The sequence below is a fragment of the Sceloporus occidentalis genome, unplaced genomic scaffold (assembly GCF_023333645.1).
Source record: "Sceloporus occidentalis isolate IW3139 unplaced genomic scaffold, rSceOcc1.0.p SCAF_181, whole genome shotgun sequence".
NCBI classification, from domain to species: domain Eukaryota; kingdom Metazoa; phylum Chordata; class Lepidosauria; order Squamata; family Phrynosomatidae; genus Sceloporus; species Sceloporus occidentalis.
The window spans coordinates 924,596-941,845 of NW_028317161.1; the positions used below are offsets into that span (position 1 = coordinate 924,596).

Below are 17,250 nucleotides of genomic sequence, written 5' to 3' on the forward strand. Positions count from 1 at the left end.
GTTGGAGAAAGTTTTTCATTACTGGTTATCTCTGAATGCAAGAGTTGTTTTCCTTTTTCCACCATTTAGTGGTTGCTTAAGTATGTTAATTACTGGCTGAATCCTCTAAAAAGACATTTCTTTAAATTACAGTACTGTTGGCAGGTTTTCCATCTGATCACACGGGCAGCAATACTACGCTTACACATCTAAGTTCTGCTGACATGTTCTCATGGCAGAAGTGAAACAAGGACTGGGTAGTTTGGTGATGGGACCACCGTTAATCCCATATGTGGCATTAAATTGGAGTAGGTCGCATTGTTAATTATCAAGAATATCGGTAGTATTTAGAAAATGGCATGATCTGCTGAGTTCTATGGAGAATAAAGTACACTATGGCTGATACCTTTGGTGAACTTCAATAGACTGGCTAAATGCCAACATCAATCTAATGAAGGAGCAAAAAAATGAAAACCCTCATTGGTAAAATATTAAAAGTTATCTTAAGTAAATGGAGCCCAAAGACCTTCTACTAGTCTTCTAGTATTTTAGAAAAAAAAAAATCCTATTACCAAAGGACATTTGCATTATTCAATAAAGCCATAAAACATTAAGTTTTATCACTGAGGGGCAAATAATTACATCAGTAAACAGTTCTGGTAGCATACCTGATGCACATTGTTTAATGAGGCATTCATCCCATGCCAATTCACAGCAAACCAAGTATTATAGTTCATAATCAAAGATGTAATCGTTGGCCAGGTATATTCTACGGAAAATAAGCGCAGCAAGTGCCAGTGTCAGCAGGACAATAAGCACAGCCGAGCCAGTGTTACTTCCGTTAACATTGTGCTGCTGGACCTGGATGAGACCTGGTGAGGCTGGGATTCTCCTCTGCTGGGCTCGGCGTTGTCTAGGGCTCCTGGAGGCATTTGCACTGGGTACAGCTTGAGGAGTCTCTTGACCAGATGAAATTGTTGCATCCTTTAGAAAGGGCAATGGAACAGATTGTGTGCAATTAGACAAGTATGTGTCGCAGTTACATAGCCTCTGAACCCTACCGAGCTCACGCGGCTACATATACAAAAACTTAAATAATAATGCTGAATGCACAAAATAGTTGTAACCAAGAACAAGTTTCCATAAGCCATGATATTTTCTGACACTAAAACGGCACTGGTGCTTAAAGCTAAAGCAAAGTGCTAAAACATAATCATTTGAAACACTAATCTGCTGTCAACACTCTGGTGGAGTCATTTTCTGTTTGCCATTTGCATAATCTTAAATATTTAAGATATTCAGCAGGAAACAGATATACCAACCATTTGTTATATTTATAACTTTAATAAACCAAATGTGGAATAAAAGCCAACTGCTACTCTGTAGATGTTTTTTTTTCTGTAGTGTAATAAAATGTACTATAATACGATATATATATATATATCACTTTTCGCTAAACCATCCTTAGTAGGCTATTGTGTTATTTTAAGTTATTTCAGTTATTTTAGTGACATACATCCCCAGCAAAGCTGCCCTATGCAAATATTTTATTTTATTACATTACGACTGAAGAAGTGAAATTCACAGATCACCATTTACAAATAACATAGGTCTATGAACCTAGGTGGGGCAGGAAGCACATGACAGATTAAATTCAAGCTTTAAAAAAAATAAAATAAAATCCTATGGTCCTTTCTAAACGCTAACATGTAAGCTGCTGTAGATACATAATGTATAGCACAACAAAAGTACAGAAGTGTTTTTTAGTTGGGATAAGGGAGAAAGGGAGAACTGGACTTGCTGGGTCCTTGTTTAGACCAAGTGAGCTGCATCTAGCTTTACCTGCAGAAGCTTCACCCCCTGGTCCCAAATCCAGGCCCCTCCTGCTCTCTAGATACTCTGCACCAACAATCCATAACTCAGTAGACATGTCTAACTATACAACCTTCTATATACGCATACATAACGAGATTGTTTATCTATTAACCAAGTTTCAAAACCGTATTAGCCTACTGCAGAAAAAAAACATAATTTAAGTTAGTGTGCGTGTGTGTGTGTGGCAAAGGGAATGCTGCGAATGTAACACTTAATATCCAGAATGGGGTCTTCTCCTGCTCAAAAGAAAGCAGTAGGTATATCACAGTCTGTTTTTGTTCATGCAAAACAGCAAGTTCACGAATGATAGTGTGAAGTTATGCTTCATGGGTATTCCCCCATTTACTGAGCTTGTAGAATGCAAAGCCTGCCGCAACAGATGGTCTGACATTATTAGACGTGTTTTTGTCTTTACCAATCCCCGGGCCCACCACCGCTAAAATAAACAAATAAATAAATAAAGTGCAGCTTATCTGGGATTTGAGCACAATTTATCACTGAATTTAGATTGCATTTACCAAAGTCTGGTGGCAGCTGCCTTGGCTCAGCACCAGAGCCAATGCACTCCCATAATGGATGTGTTATATAAGTATCAGCCTGGGAGAATTAGGGAAATGACAAATTAATACTTTCAATTATAGGAGCATTATTAGGTAAGCAGGAGGCTCTCATCGCTTCTTTAACTATTTCTGAACCCATAGAGTCTATTTGCAGCCTATTCTGTAAATTCTAATGTTAAAGCGGGTGCGGTGAATGATATAGTTGTAATTTGTGATATCTGTTTTTTTAACCTGGGACGTGTTTATTTTTGATGCAGAGTATATGTAACATATGTGCAAACACTACCTTTTTTTGTCTAAACACTTAAGTCGTGTAACTTTAGTATGAGTTACTAGTATAGCCATTCCCTTTCGGGGATCTGGCATGCCCCATCCTTGTCAACTTCACCTTTAACAGTTTCTTCTATTTAATGATTTAGCCTGCCTATGTCCTTTACTGCCCAACGTGTGCCCTAATTTTCTGGCTTTTGGTCACACCAGTTTTCCTTCTTGCATCACACCCCACCAACCCTGTTCAGTTATAATTAGTGAACTAAGCAAGGTATGTGGGTTTCTAAAACCAATGGAAAAGACTTGGTAATATCCATGCCTGACGGAGGAAATATGGTGCTCTAATACGATTGTTTTCCCTACATATATTACAATGAACAGAACAGAAACTGTACTATTTGGCAGTTAAATAAATCAAGACATAAAGGCTCAGCAAACTAAAGCTTTGTGGGAACCTCTACACTGACTCAACACTATTGTGAAGTTTTAAGTGACAAGCAGTGTAATGTATTTTCCTATTGTTTTCTCAATCTCATCAGATAAATCTCCTGTTCACTTTCAAGCAACCAACCACCGTCCTGTCACTTCTAATCTCTTAACGTTATTCTTCACATATATTCCCTTTCTCCTTTAAACTCCTATTTTCTACATAACTACTTAAATTAGATATTAAAATTTCTAACTCTTGGTAGTAGCAGCCTTTAGTTCACCCAAAACTGACTGCTTACTTTTTATCCATGAAAGCAGTCTTTCATACCATAAACTTTTACTTTATTCAGTTAACACAGTAATGTACTTATTGATTATCACACTGGTTTAAACCATTTTTAAACTGCCCAGTGCCACCCCCTGACCTTGAATAGTTAGTTTTCCAATGGTAAAATTATCTATAAAGATCTGCTGCAGCATATTTCATGTGTACATTACTGGCATAAGTTTGAGATTAACTAATATATCAATGTATTAAAGTCTCTTTATCTAAAGAATAATGTTTAAACAAACAACAATGGTAAGATTACGGGTGCCAAATGTAGTGGAAAAGTACCAGACCTCCTCAGATGTGCCAGCACTTGAAGCTGGTTCAGGTTGATCTTGTGGCTGCTTGGGGAGATTTGCTTCAGCTTGAGAGCCCCCGGGTGGATTCACCTCTGCCTGATGGACACAAGAAAAATGCAGATCAAACACATAATATTCAGTAAATGCATATGATATATTTTATCTCATACTGGAATATCTTACCAATTCAATCACTCACTTTACCGTTGACCTACCTATGTTTACAATACATTCCCAGTAGCCATATGAAAATATTCTGATACTGCGTAAAAGGGTCTTAGTTTGAAACTTTAATACGAACATTTGGAAAATGAATACATTATACATGAGAGGTAATGTGTGCTTATATATTTTATTACATATATGGGAATTTCCTTTCCCTTGTGTATCTTGCAGCAGCTCTAACAAGTGAGCTGTAACACCTCCTCCTCCAGGTAGGGCAGGAAATCAATAATCAACAAGCTCCTCCCAACTGCCAAAAGAAATTCTCAGGTAAGAATGTAATGTTTTACTTGTGATCTCCAGCAGGATGAACAAGTAAGATGTACATATGCAGAAAGTGGGTGGGAAGAAAATCAAAGAACAGACTGCAAAACTCGTCTGCTAAACACAGATGGTTCAAATGCTAGTTCAGCCCATGAGGTACCTACTGATTGAGCTTTCAGCACCACAAGCATCAGCGAGAAGACTTCTACGGCTTCTAGTTCACAAACTCACCTGACAGAAGTAAACATCACAAGGAATGCCAGCTTCAACGCTCACAGCGCGTCTTGGGGTGGGTGTTCGGTGTCGCTGAATGCCTCGCTACCCAGGCATTTCCGCAACACCATTGAAGTTCAGGATGCGATCGCTGATCACCTCCTAAAACGCTTTTAAAATGGGTGACTTCGACGCCCCGGTGAGGGGCCAGACATAGATCACTTTCTGCACCCATTTAAAGCCATGATGGTCCTGGCACGTCAATTGTCACCTGTTTACGTTGTGGTAACTACAACTTAACACCTGAGGTACGCTCCAATAAATCCTCCAGATCTTTATCAAATAAATACTTGCCAAGGAAGGGAATAACACACAGTCTGTTCTTCTAGGCAGAATCAGCTGATTCTGGCTGCCTTCTAGGGGAATAGTGGATCTCCACCAGAGCATCAACCGAAAGGATGTAACTCTCTTCTCTCCAAATGGAAAAAAAGACAAAAAAAATTCCGGAGGTGGAAAACCTCTTTTCAGGCTAACTCCACTGGTCCAAGATCATGGACTTGAGTGCCTCTGGTACAGGAAAAGTTTTAGGCTGTTAAGAATAGCTAACAAAGAATCAGATTTGTCATCTCCTACTTCATCAAACATCTTCAAAGCTGTCCTAATGGCTGAAAAAGGTTTCTCCATCTCATCTGCCAGAAAGAAAAAGTTCTCTCTGAGTTCACCCTGCTCATCAAGAAGTCTTTATAAGATGGACCTCCATGCTCGGAGGTGGGATCCAGCTTATGGACAAAAACCCTTGAAGTAGATGGTAGGGCCACGGCTGGAAAAGCAGAAATCTGGCTCCTAAATAGCTCAAAAGTATTCTGGAGCTTGAACGGAACCATTTAAAAAATCCACTGTAAGTATCCGCTCTTGTTCTGGAACAGGAAGAACAAACATGGGACTTGGACTGAATCAATCAAAGGCTTCTTGCACAAGGAATATATGCTTAGACTTTGAGGATGCTTTTCTAGGAGTCTCCTTTTTGATTATCTCAACTTGCTTGTCAGCCATAGTAAACAACTCCTGCACAAAAAAATACTGTACTTCCTCTTAAATAAACAGCGTGTGTCCACAACCTCCGGAGAAGGCACGCAAGCGGGAAAATTAGCCATTTAAATGGCGCACATGACGTCACAATCCCACGCACAGAGGTTTCAAGTTGCCCAGAAACTACCAAAGTAGAAGACTGCCAGCAAGTGAAGAGGCCATGTAAGGCCTGAAGATACCAAGGAATACAGTTGAGTACATTCAACTCAAAGGAGCTCACCTCCATCCAAAATCGAATGGAGAAGCCTGTCCAAGGGCCCATATACCAGCAAAGGGTCCAGGCAGCTCTCATGAGACCGCCCAAGGCTCCAAATGCTACCTGGCTGCTTGCTCTACCGAGAGCATGTGGGGAGCTGGGGATACAGGTTCTCATTTGGAGCTAGGAAAAATGAAAAAGGAGCGAAGGAATGAAGCTCCTACCTGCAGTAGGGCAGAAAAAACACTGAGGGGGCAGTTTTATTGATTTTTACTACCTATCTGGAGGAGGAGCTACATCTCACTTGTTAGTGCTGCTGAGGATCACAAGGGAAATGATAAACCTGTGTCAATTCTAATAAGTCTCTACTTTCTGTCCTGAGGTAGGATACTTAGTTAGAACAGCTTAGGTAATTACACTCGTGCCAGGACTGCATAAGACAGTGGAGTCTGCTGTAAGAAAGAGTTTAAATGACAGTGTGTTTTACGTACCTTAAAACTGATTTGTCTAGCAAGTTCCCTTGCCTCTTTGTCATCTGAACTGGAGGCTGAACTGAGTGGAAGCAAAACTGCCTTCATTTTAACTCCACATGCTTCACAGTAGTAGTCCTGGGACCTGAAAATGTTAATAAACATAGTTACATCATCATGGCAGAATGTTTTTTAAAACGCAGTTTTTAATTCATTTTACTTCTTAAGTACCAGTAGATTCCGTTGCGTTATTACAATACTGGAGTAATCCAAAGTTACCAATAACATTAAAACCAACAATATATAAAAATAACAAATAACTTGAACACACATTAAGGCATACTGGTACATATAGAGAAAACGGCCTTGCTCTTCAGAGCTTACAATACATTAGTACGGTAAGGAATCTGGGTGATAATTAATCGACAGCACTTTTAATTTAAATATTCAAATGTGCCTAGAAACCTTGTACATTTGGAGGTTGACTCTGATACCTAGATATCAACTAGCACAGTTGTAAGGACTCAAACAACACTTCTCGCACTGAAAAGTAGCAATCCGGAAATAACATCAATTAAGATTATCTTACTTTTTGGCAAGTGCTTTTCTTTCTTCAGGTGTGTAATCCAGAGAGCCTATGGCACCTTCCCCCTTTGTTGGCATAAATCCAATAATGGCCAACAATGCTGTTCGTACTAAAGATAAACATGGATGATACAGCAAGGTTATGGATACATTATCAAAGAAAAGAGAACAAAACACAGCAGAGAATTAATGTTACATTGCCTGTTCATCTGAAATATACTTACTACTCCAGGAGGGTTGCCACGTTTCAGGGTGATGCCCAGAAATGCTTAAACAAATTTTCTTTCCTACTTCAAACCTGCCATTAGCCTGACAAAACATAGTCAGAAGACATTGATTTGCATGTGGTTTTTTTTCAAAGCAAAGAATGAGATGACACAAGTGATAATTTATCCAAGGAGTGATTAACAGTAGTTACCGTCAATAAAATTATGCTGGGTGGCTTCATTGGATATTCTGGTGGAAGCACTATTCTGCCATGATAAACTCCACCATCAAAGTCTGAATCTGGGGGTCCTCTGACTGTAAAATGCCATTCAAAGAGGTTATCCTGAAACACAATTAAAGTTATAGATTTATCAAATAAATTATAAAATCATTTATGATTTTTGAGACCAAATAACAATTATTATTAAGCTATGTGCGCTTTTAAGTCATCAATATAACCAGTATAAGAAAACATAGGCAGTATAAAAAAAAGCCTTTTGAAAGTAACATAAAAAACATTTGTTTTACAAACTGCCTTGCAGTTAGGTTCAGTACTTATCAGTTGTCTCCATGCATGTGGTGCTGTGCAAGCGTGAACAAGCATTGGCAGTACACATCATGTGCTCCCAATGGATTCTCCCCAGTAGTTTAGTTCAGGATATAATCCAGCAACATACATTTAGTGTCACTGGCATACTAGAGAGAGGAGGCCAAAAGAGTTGTGCTCTATTTAAACAGACCCCTGTAAGCTATGCATGCGCAGTTACTTCTTGTGTATGGATATATCTGACTTGTGCATCAAATGCATACTAATAATGCTCAAAAATGGTTTAAACTGAAATCAGCTTTCACCAATCCGGACACATACTGTACCTCTAGTGGCTGGGCATGGTAATGATCAGTGGGATCTCTGAACTCTGCAGCTTCTTTCATCAAACGCTTAACCGCTGAGGGAAAAAAAACAAACATCATTTATATCTTTAATAACCCCAATTTATAAAGTTAACTAAAAAGGTTACTCTAGACCAGAGCAACGTGCATCTAATATCTGGGCAAATCTATGAATCCATGTCATACACAAATGAAGAACCAATGCTGAGACCAATAGAATTTGAATGCACATTCTGTTCTCACATAATAAGGAGGGTGTATCTTCTGAGTATCTGAGACGTATAGAGCAATTCTGCACGAAACTATGTACCCATGTGGCAAACAAAAGGGTGTATTTACCAACCTCTTAGTTTCACAAAGTGTGAAAATGATTGATACTTATGTAATCTTTGGTGCCCTTTGTTTTAGACCCAACAGAAGGGAGAACTGCTCACCGTTTATGAGATATACAAATATAATACTAGATAATAATTAGATTGGACACTGCACAAATTTGAGTGAATAGGGACATGTACTTTCGAGTTAGTCCAATACAGCTATGACTATTGTACTTATAATATGTAAAGGAAACGCAAACCTGAAAACTCAAAAGATAAAATACAAGGCTTGAGAAAGTAGCACATCAGTGTTAAAGACTACAGTTTTTCTTGTTTAATAAACATTTTGTTTTACCATAAGAAAGTAATTATTTTAAGGATATAATAGGTATTTAAATAACATCAGTGATTTACTCAATGACACTTCTACCTACAAGCAAAGTTATCACGAAACCCAAAATGAAAAACGGAAATGTGCAAATCCAATAGTGTACACCATGCTAAATAATCACTATGCAGCACTTGTCTTACATCTTCAGCCACTGACGCATACTTTTTCCTTATTTGCCTCCAAAAGCTTGATGCCTCATCAGGACCCAAGGCATATGAACGAAAGCAAAGTTCTACAGTTCCCTCAAGTTTAGAGGTTTATTAGAATGTGTAGAACGATTCTAATTCTAACGATTACATTAATAGTTTTACTAATATTACACTGTTTATTTACCTACATTTTCCAAGCGCCCTGGTGAGGATTGAATGTTACTACAAAGTCTTCTGCCATGGTGCAACCATGTGCACAAAGTAGAAGAGATACAGCAAATACTACATAAAAGAATATGCAGTATAGGGACATCTGACCATTACACCAACAGGGACTTTTATGACACTGCATTCCCTTTGCAGCTATAACAACTTCCTTTTCAGGCTGCCCACAAGATTTGAGTGTTTCTGCAGGTATTTTTGCCCATTTATCCAGTAGAGCATTTGTGAGGTCAGTCACTGATGTTGGACAAGTTGGAATATCCATTCCAGTTCATCCCAAAAGTGTCCGAAGGTCAGGGTCTGTGCAGACCAGTTAAGTTCTTTCACATCTTTGTGTATTGGTGCACACAGGGCCGGCCCAAGACATAATGCTCCCTGGGGCGAAGTTTAAAATGCCGCCCCCCCCCCTGCCGACGCCATGGGTCATTATCTACCCTTCCTCTTCCTCCCTATTATCTATCCTTCCTCTCCCTCCCTATTATCTACCCTATCCCCGCCTTCGTACTTACCTTTCAGCAGTCCTGCGGCGAGTCTCCCTGCTCTGCCACGGCGTGCGCTGCTTTACTGCTGAGTGCAGGAAATGACGTTATTTTCCGGCGCTCAGCATTACAAGCTGGCACCGAGACCGAGCTGGAGGGCTCGCAGAAGAAAGAGAGGGACGCCGAGCGGGTACTGACAACTTGGTAAGCCAAAACCACTCGGCGCCCTCTCTCTCCTCCACTTAAAAAAAAAAAAAAAAAAAAAAAAAAAAAAGCGCTTGGGGCGGGAAAGTGTTGCCTCTTCAAAAGTGCTGCCTGGGGCAATTGCCCCACTCTGCTACATGGCTCTGGGGGCACAGTCATGCTGGAATAATAGTCATTTCTATAATGTTGGAAGCATAGCATTTGTCCCCTCTAAAAAGATGTATAAGCACTGGCGTAACTACAGGGGGCGCACCATGGCTCTAGGGGGGCCCCAGTGCGGCCCCGTGTTCCTCTCTCCTCATATCGATTCAAAATAGTTTAGAAAAGGGCCCTTCTAACTTGGTCCACACCACTCCAGCTCGGAAGGGCCCTTTCTAAACTATTTCGAACAGGCCCTGCGGCATTGATGTGTAATTGTGTTTGTGTGTGAGCATGGATGTGTAAGTGGGTGAGATGGAGTATGTGTTACAATGAACGTGTACATGTGTGTTAGTGAGTATGAGTAAGTGTGTTTACATACATATGCCAGAGTGTATGTCGGAAGAGGGCAAAGAAGGCACAGACCAGCCCCTGGGGGCCCCCGGGCAATTTTCCCATCCCTGTGTATAGGTATAGATAAGGATGTATTCTCTCGCCAACCAAAACAAAGCTTTCACTGACAGGACAGGTTGCATTTTTTCAATCCCTTGGCCAATCAATTCGCTGCAGGTAGAAACTAAAATCAACTTAAGGTTACGTGGCAAGATTGGAGTTTCTAAACCTGCACATCTGTTGTTTTCTCACACCTAGCTTGTTGGTAGGACAGTAAACAAGTTTAGCTGCACAACGATGGCTTTAAATACAGCCTAATCACTTTTATCATGTAAGGTCTTGTCAAGTTATTTGTCTTTTGACAATCCAGTAAAACATTGTACGCTGAAAATATAATTAACTGTCTCACTCTTTAAAGGTTGTGTTATATGTCCAGGAAATAAATGTATTTTAGCTGAAACATGGCATCCACATATGCAGAAAGAAAGAAAAAAACAGGTTTTCAAACCAGAAATGAGTCACTCCGCGGGGTAACCATAGGTCATCCATGAAGGTGCTTGTACTGGCCCACCAGGTGTATTCTAACACAAGGCAACAGGTGGGGCCAAAGCAAACAGCAAGTGCAATAGTGGGACTGAAGCAAGGAAATGGGGTGATAACCCCAGGCTATAAGGGTGGCTTTCATGACAAAGTTACATTCCTCGTGTCATTACAACACTTCTATCTAAATTATATTTATACATCATCTCATGCAAAAAGCTGGGAAAATGACTATATTTACACACAGTATACACACAGATGCCTGTATCTGGTTGAGAGCAAATCAATAAGAAAGTATATTTTAAAATTATAAAGACATGCTGTTAACCTATGGTACGAAATACTGTTGTGAAGGAGTGAGATCACAAGCTAACAACAAAAATAAAGGCAAAATCAATGTCTCTATAACAGGCACACACAGGAAAATCCCTATAATTTAGCACATAAAACACATAAATACAGGACACCTAGAAATAGTCACATAGAAACAGACATTCTGGGTTCCATACATGGTTTACAAAGTATGATCCTGCTTACACAGTTTTTGCAGTTTATGTATACATTATAAGATCATACCCCAGCCATTCAAACCACATTAGCAGTAATAACACACAAGCCCCAAAAACCCAGCAGTGACAACCATGACATCACACTCCCAGCACATCCTAGATGCTGCTGTGCGTTTGGGTGGGGGTCGCGAACTATTAGGTTCCCCTACAGCAGGTGACGTAATCACACAGAGAGGTAAACACACGAGACAAAACCCCGCGAACCCCTCAAAAGGTTACCTGGGCTCTTTAGATTGTACCGAGCCTCCATGGCTAGATGAAAACGTCCTCCTCCGTTTTCTTCCGTGAAAACGCCCCCTGCGCATCACACCATCTCCTGGCAGCCACGTCACGGGACGATGCGAGGAGGGGACGTGAGGACGTTATGTGACGTGAGGTGGAGTCAGCGGCGTGTGGTAAACATTGTAGGTTTGGTAGTAGCGTGCTCTTATCTGACGTTAGTAATTTGGGGTGTTATTACTAACGTCGATCATTAAATTGGGTTACAAAACGTTTGCATCTTTCCTTAAGTCCTATATTAGCATATATGTTCATGCGTTGCTTAGCAACATGTCAAGTTATGTCTTGTCTACCAATTGTACGGCGCTACGGAATTTGATGGCGCTATATAAAACAATAAATAATGTATGTGCAGTACCTGGGTGCTAACATGGTGTGGTTTTGACGTTGCCTGTACATTCATTCTTCATACATTTTCATAGAAAGTTGCAAAGTATGGTACAGATCGGTGCTGTCAAAAGTTTTAAAAGAGTTGTGTAAGATATGCAGACCTCCAAGATTATGCAGGTAGATTACGTAGAACATATGCTACACGCTATTGCATGTGCCCATCGTTAAAATTACGTGCACTTTTTTTTTGTCTTAATGATAAGTGATTTGTATGTTTTGTCCTTCTGCCTGCCTCTGCTCTATCAGACGTGTCCATCTGTTGAGTGGGGCTTTCCACCGTTGCCAACCCCATTGTAATGCTGCACAATGATGACTGCCGCTTTGAAACACTTCCTGCTACTGCCCGCCACTCTGCAACACTTCCTGGCGCTACTCAATGCTGCGTGAATCTCTGGATTGGCCATCGAAGCTCTCTAATGATGGGTGAAGGCAGAGAGAGAGAGGAAAACGAGTGAAAGAAAAAAGGCAATGAGGCAAAGGGAAAAGAGAAAATAGGAGAGAGACAAGAAAGCGGGCAGAAGGAAAAAAATCCAGAGAAAGAACGTGAAAAGACGAAAAGAGAGCTGCTTGTTTTTCAATGTTGAGTATGTAACGTGAGCCTGGATGGAAGTGGAGTAGGCTCCTAATGGCAGGGAAAATACAGAAACTTCCAGGCAAGGTATACGAGGGGTTAAGGCAACATTAACCTGAGGTCACAAATCAGAAGTTAAGTAAGGATCACGGTACAGTAGATCCGAAAAGGGTCTGGTACACAAGTACTCTAAATAGCTATAGAGAGAGAATAGGCACGTCAGGGTTTAAATACCGAGGACACAAACTCATGGCAACCCTGGATCGTGTCTTGTTGCCGGTGTCAGCCAAGATGGAAAAGGATGCGTCGTCATGGCAACCCTGAACCTTTTTTGTGTGAGCAGACAGAGGGGAAGTGTTGCTTCGGACATCAAAAGCACAGTGGTTATTGTGACAGAGACCCGTACTCCGACTGAGTATCTCTGCCGTGTAGATGTTCCTTGCTGCTGAAAGCTCAATTGCTCAAGAGATTAACCTTCTGTGATCACCGAAGCACTCGTCGATACTTTGTGTAGGGTACAAAAAGAACTAGGTTTATTGGAAACAGCACAGATATTTATACACACAAACATAATTAGATCAGGAGTATAATCCCTTCAACTGCCAGACAGCCTGGTGCCTCCATACTGTTCTACAGCCAGCAATGCCCACCTGACAAAGTGTCAATATTTTCGGGAGATCTTGAGGAAGCGGCGTTAATCTCGGGGTACTGATGGAGAGCTCAGGGTCCAAGGATGTTGTGTTCCAAAAAGCAACTTGATCCGTCGCAGAGACCCTGAGCCACAGCGCTGGAAACGTCCCAGGGAATAGTCCGTGTGGTAGCCATGGCTGGTTAAACCCCGCTTCTAAGGATGGGCAATAAAACCAGGTTTCTCAAATGAGCTCCCTCTTAGTAAACACCTCTGATTGTGACCTACCACCTGCAGAGTATAACCCCAGAAGTGCGACATGGTAGAGCAACAGTCGTCACGGTTTCCCAGTCACTAGCTGAGACTCCGTGTAGGGTATAAACAAAATGAAGACTGCTTTATTTATCACACACAGGGCTAGATGTAGCCAGCAAAACACACATTAACATAAAAATGTTACGCGCGCCGCCGTGGCTCCCTCTCCGGCTGCTAACGCCGGCTTGCCGGGCACCGGCAACCCCACCTCCGTCCCGCACGCGGGTTGCCAACGGGTAACGTGCGCCGCTGCTGCACTTACCTTGGCCGCTCATGCTGGGTCCCCCGACGTCGGCGGCTCCACCTCCAGTACTGCCGCGGTCACTCGGGAGGCTTGCGGTCCTGCTTCATCGGGCGCGCGCACCCGCTCACGATCCAGGCGCGTCGCCACGCGCACACGCCGGGAAAACAGCGGAAGTGCGCCATCTGGTGGTGCCAGCCAACGCACCTGAAATCTATTTAGGGCGCGACACGCTCTACGGCGCGGCTGATGACGTGAGTGGTTCCTTTTCTATTTAAACCACGTTTGTTTGCCTTGTCTTTGCCCGTTCTAAACGTTCTCTAGCGTTGGCTGTGCTATATTTCTCGTTCTATTTGATCTCTGCCTTGTGTACCGACCTCTTGCCTGTTTAAACGACCACGATTCTTCTCTGCCTGCCTACGAACCCGGACCTGTTTACCGTTTTGCACCTGATCTACCTGCCCTGACCTCGGATTGTTTTTGACCTTGCTGCCTGCTGTTGCCCTCGACCTTGGACTGTGTTCTGGACTTTCTTTAGCTGTGCTTACCTGCATTGTTGGATCCCTCGTCTACCTGACCGTAACAGTAACAAGATATCGGGATACAAGCCACCCCCTTAATCTGCCTCCCAGAGATAACAGGGGCAGTAACGGGATTAACAATACAACGGGGTCCCAATTAGAGCTGTGCATGGGACTCTTTTCTTAATCCTGCTCCCACTGAATTTCTGACCATTACCACCCGCTCCCGCAACGTGTGTGTTCCACCCCCGCCCCCTCGCGAAACATATGTATCCAATCCCGGCCACCCCCTTACCTGAACTGCAGATTTGCCGCACACTCCTGCAAGGCTGCCTTTGCTTTGCTCGCACACAACAACTCTTCTCTTGTTCTAAATTCATGTGACTCCGCTGGGTTCCTGGGCGCAACCAGAGAAGAGACGCTGTGTGCGAGCAACAGGAAGGCATTACTGGGACCCGCAGATACATTGGCCACCCACACCCACAAGTTTTTTGACGGGTCCCGCTGGACCCACATCCCGATGCAGTCCTCTAGTCCCAACCTCTGCTATGTATTACTGGCCAAAATAAGGGAGACAGATAGTTTGACCGGGCTAAATGTCTGTAGTGATGGACCTTGGGGGGGGGGGGCAGGAAAAAGTAATTATTCTGGTGACACAAGAAATACTTTTCATTGGGTGAAAACAGTGGTTTTTTTTATTGAGATCGAGCCAGGTGATTATGGATAGACATACAGGGCAAAAGTTGTATCAGTTGTCAGTATTACATATAACTGCTGCAAAACCCTGTGCTTTTAACCAACCACCAAAATGACAACCATTTTCTAGCATTAACACCGCTACTTGTTTAATGGTATTATGATAATGGAATTTTGATTTCCAGTTTATGGCAATTAACAACTTTAATGCAATTGATATACTCATGGCCAACCTTCTTACATACAAATGTATTCCTTCTGAAAGCATGTCTAACAAAAATAAAGCTGGAGAAGCCTTCGTAGGGGTTGCAAAGCTTTTGTTAGCCCAAACTGCTGAAGTTGGGGACATTTCCACCAAATATGAAACATAGTATCTTCACTCCAACACCACCGCCAACATGGAAATGAATTGTCTGTTCACCTGTTAATCTGATGATCCCATTGTAGTGAATATTTGGTCACATCCATCAGATTTACTACTCACACTGGCAAGGGAACACTGCGGGTGCTCAAATGATGTGCAATATAAGACAGGGCTGGCCTGGTGCCGGATTAAAAAATCTGGAACTACTCAATACTGTTACTCTCTTGTGGTTGTTATTGTGTTTGCTGAGTTAGAGAGATCATGTTTTGCTGTTTTTGACCCTTGGCTTACCTGACTACTTTTCTACCTAGTGCTATTGTTCCTGTATTGCCCTACCTGTGTAATATACCTGGCTTGTCTACTTGCTCCATGAACCGACCCCTGGCTTGTATGACTACCTGTTTAGTGAACCTGTGTCTGACCAGCCATCCTGCATTAACCTCTGTAATCCTGTGTTACCTACCTAGAAACTCCTCCTGCAGTTTACCTGCATAGGTATCTGCCTCCCTATGTGCCTTGCCTATACACTCAGTACCAAACTTTACCTCCCTACACCTGAGCCACCTCACTGTTGGGATTGTCTAAGTTCCTGTCCCCTTAGCTTGGGGCTCAAACCCTTGTTAGGTGTTTCAGGGATTTGAACATTATGTTTACTGGTGCTAAAAACTGTTCCGGAAAACTACAGCAAGTTAAGTTTCTTTCATATATCCCCAATTTATTATTTTAAAAGCTTTTACAGCATCGGGAGATAACAGAACCGCCTGCCATTTCTGGTTATAGAAATTAAATAAAAACATTTCCTACATACAGTGCTATCCAAAGGTTTTTGGCAGGTATGAAAAAATGCTGTAAAGTAAGAATGATTTTGAAAAGAAACATGTTAATAGTTTATATTTATAATTTAACAACGCAAAATCAATATTTTGTGTGGCCACCCTTTGCCTTCAAAACAGCATCAATTCTTCTAGGTACACTTGCGCAAAGTCGGGGAGTTTGTAGGCATAATACTGTAGTTAGGTGTATGATTTAAAACAATTATACCAAACAGATAACGATTATCAATTTAGTATGTAGGTTGAAACACAATCATTAACTGAAACAGAAACCGTTGTGTAGGAAGAGTAAAACTATGTGAGGAACAGCCAAACTCACTAACAAGGTGAGGTTGGCAAAAGTCATACACCATGGCAAGGCACAGCAACAAGACACGATGTTGTTATACTGAATCAGCAAGGTCTCGCACAGGCAGAAATTTCAAGGGTTTTCCCAGATGTTCTGTCCAAGCTCTTTTGAAGACGCACAAAGAAACAGGCAATGTTGAGGACCGAAGACGTGGTGCTGTAACCTTTTCCTCCTGTTCCTCTATATTCCAACTACAACATCCCCAGGTTTAATTCCTGGCACCTTCGCATTTTTTTTTTTTGCCCCTAGGACTGTAGTAACTTGACTATTGGTGTTCTGCTGTGTCACAGTAGAGTAATTACTGATGAGTGTTTTATGTTTTTAGTATGCATTTTTCTGCATATACTTGGTTATGCTGTTGATGTCTGTCTCTGGCTTGGCTATTGCTAGCCACAAAGTCTCTCCAGCTATATCTACATTGTGCAGGCCCACTTGGCCCCTCTTGCAGGGGAAGCTCGTTGGGACTGTTGCTTCATAAGTGCATAATGATATCTGTGAGCTGAAGCATTCAGCACACTTGTAAATTCTCGGGTTAGTGAATACATCCTAGAGTCACCTGGGCCCTGCATTAATTACTAGAGGTAATTAAAAAAAAAAAATTGCAGTCGTCTAATTTGTTTCTTCTTTTTAATCATCTGAGACTTAACACAACTGTTACAAAAATGAAATGATTTAAAATACTATACAAAATCTAGTACTTTTAATGTAAAAAAGTAGACTGCAGTTTATTGAAATGCATTTCTGTATTCATGCTGTAGTTAATGTTTGGAAATAACTTTTTTTA

General features: G+C 41.6%; 1 protein-coding gene across 1 annotated transcript; it reads right to left on the minus strand.

Annotated features, from left to right (window-relative positions):
- Positions 1-705: 705 nt before the first annotated feature.
- Positions 706-11,529, minus strand: LOC149278768 (ubiquitin-conjugating enzyme E2 J1-like). The gene is made up of 8 exons (XM_089501763.1): positions 11,499-11,529; positions 7,860-7,933; positions 7,198-7,329; positions 7,004-7,088; positions 6,784-6,889; positions 6,216-6,339; positions 3,687-3,836; positions 706-963 (listed from the first exon to the last, which is right to left on the minus strand). The coding sequence occupies exons 1-8, from the start codon at positions 11,527-11,529 to the stop codon at positions 706-708; spliced, it is 960 nt and encodes a 319-aa protein (XP_089357889.1).
- Between the last annotated feature and the right edge of the window lie 5,721 nt (positions 11,530-17,250).

What these genes read in the sequence shown, in the direction of transcription:
- LOC149278768 (XM_089501763.1), bottom strand. Translation starts at nt 11,529, where the DNA reads ATGGAGGCTCGGTACAATCTAAAGAGCCCAG. An exon ending in CCAGCATAATTTTATTGACG is followed by an intron (nt 7,089 to 7,197) that starts GTAACTACTGTT and finishes ATGTTTTGTCAG; the next exon opens with GCTAATGGCAGGTTTGAAGT. An exon ending in GTGGCAACCCTCCTGGAGTA is followed by an intron (nt 6,890 to 7,003) that starts GTAAGTATATTT and finishes GTTTATCTTTAG; the next exon opens with TACGAACAGCATTGTTGGCC.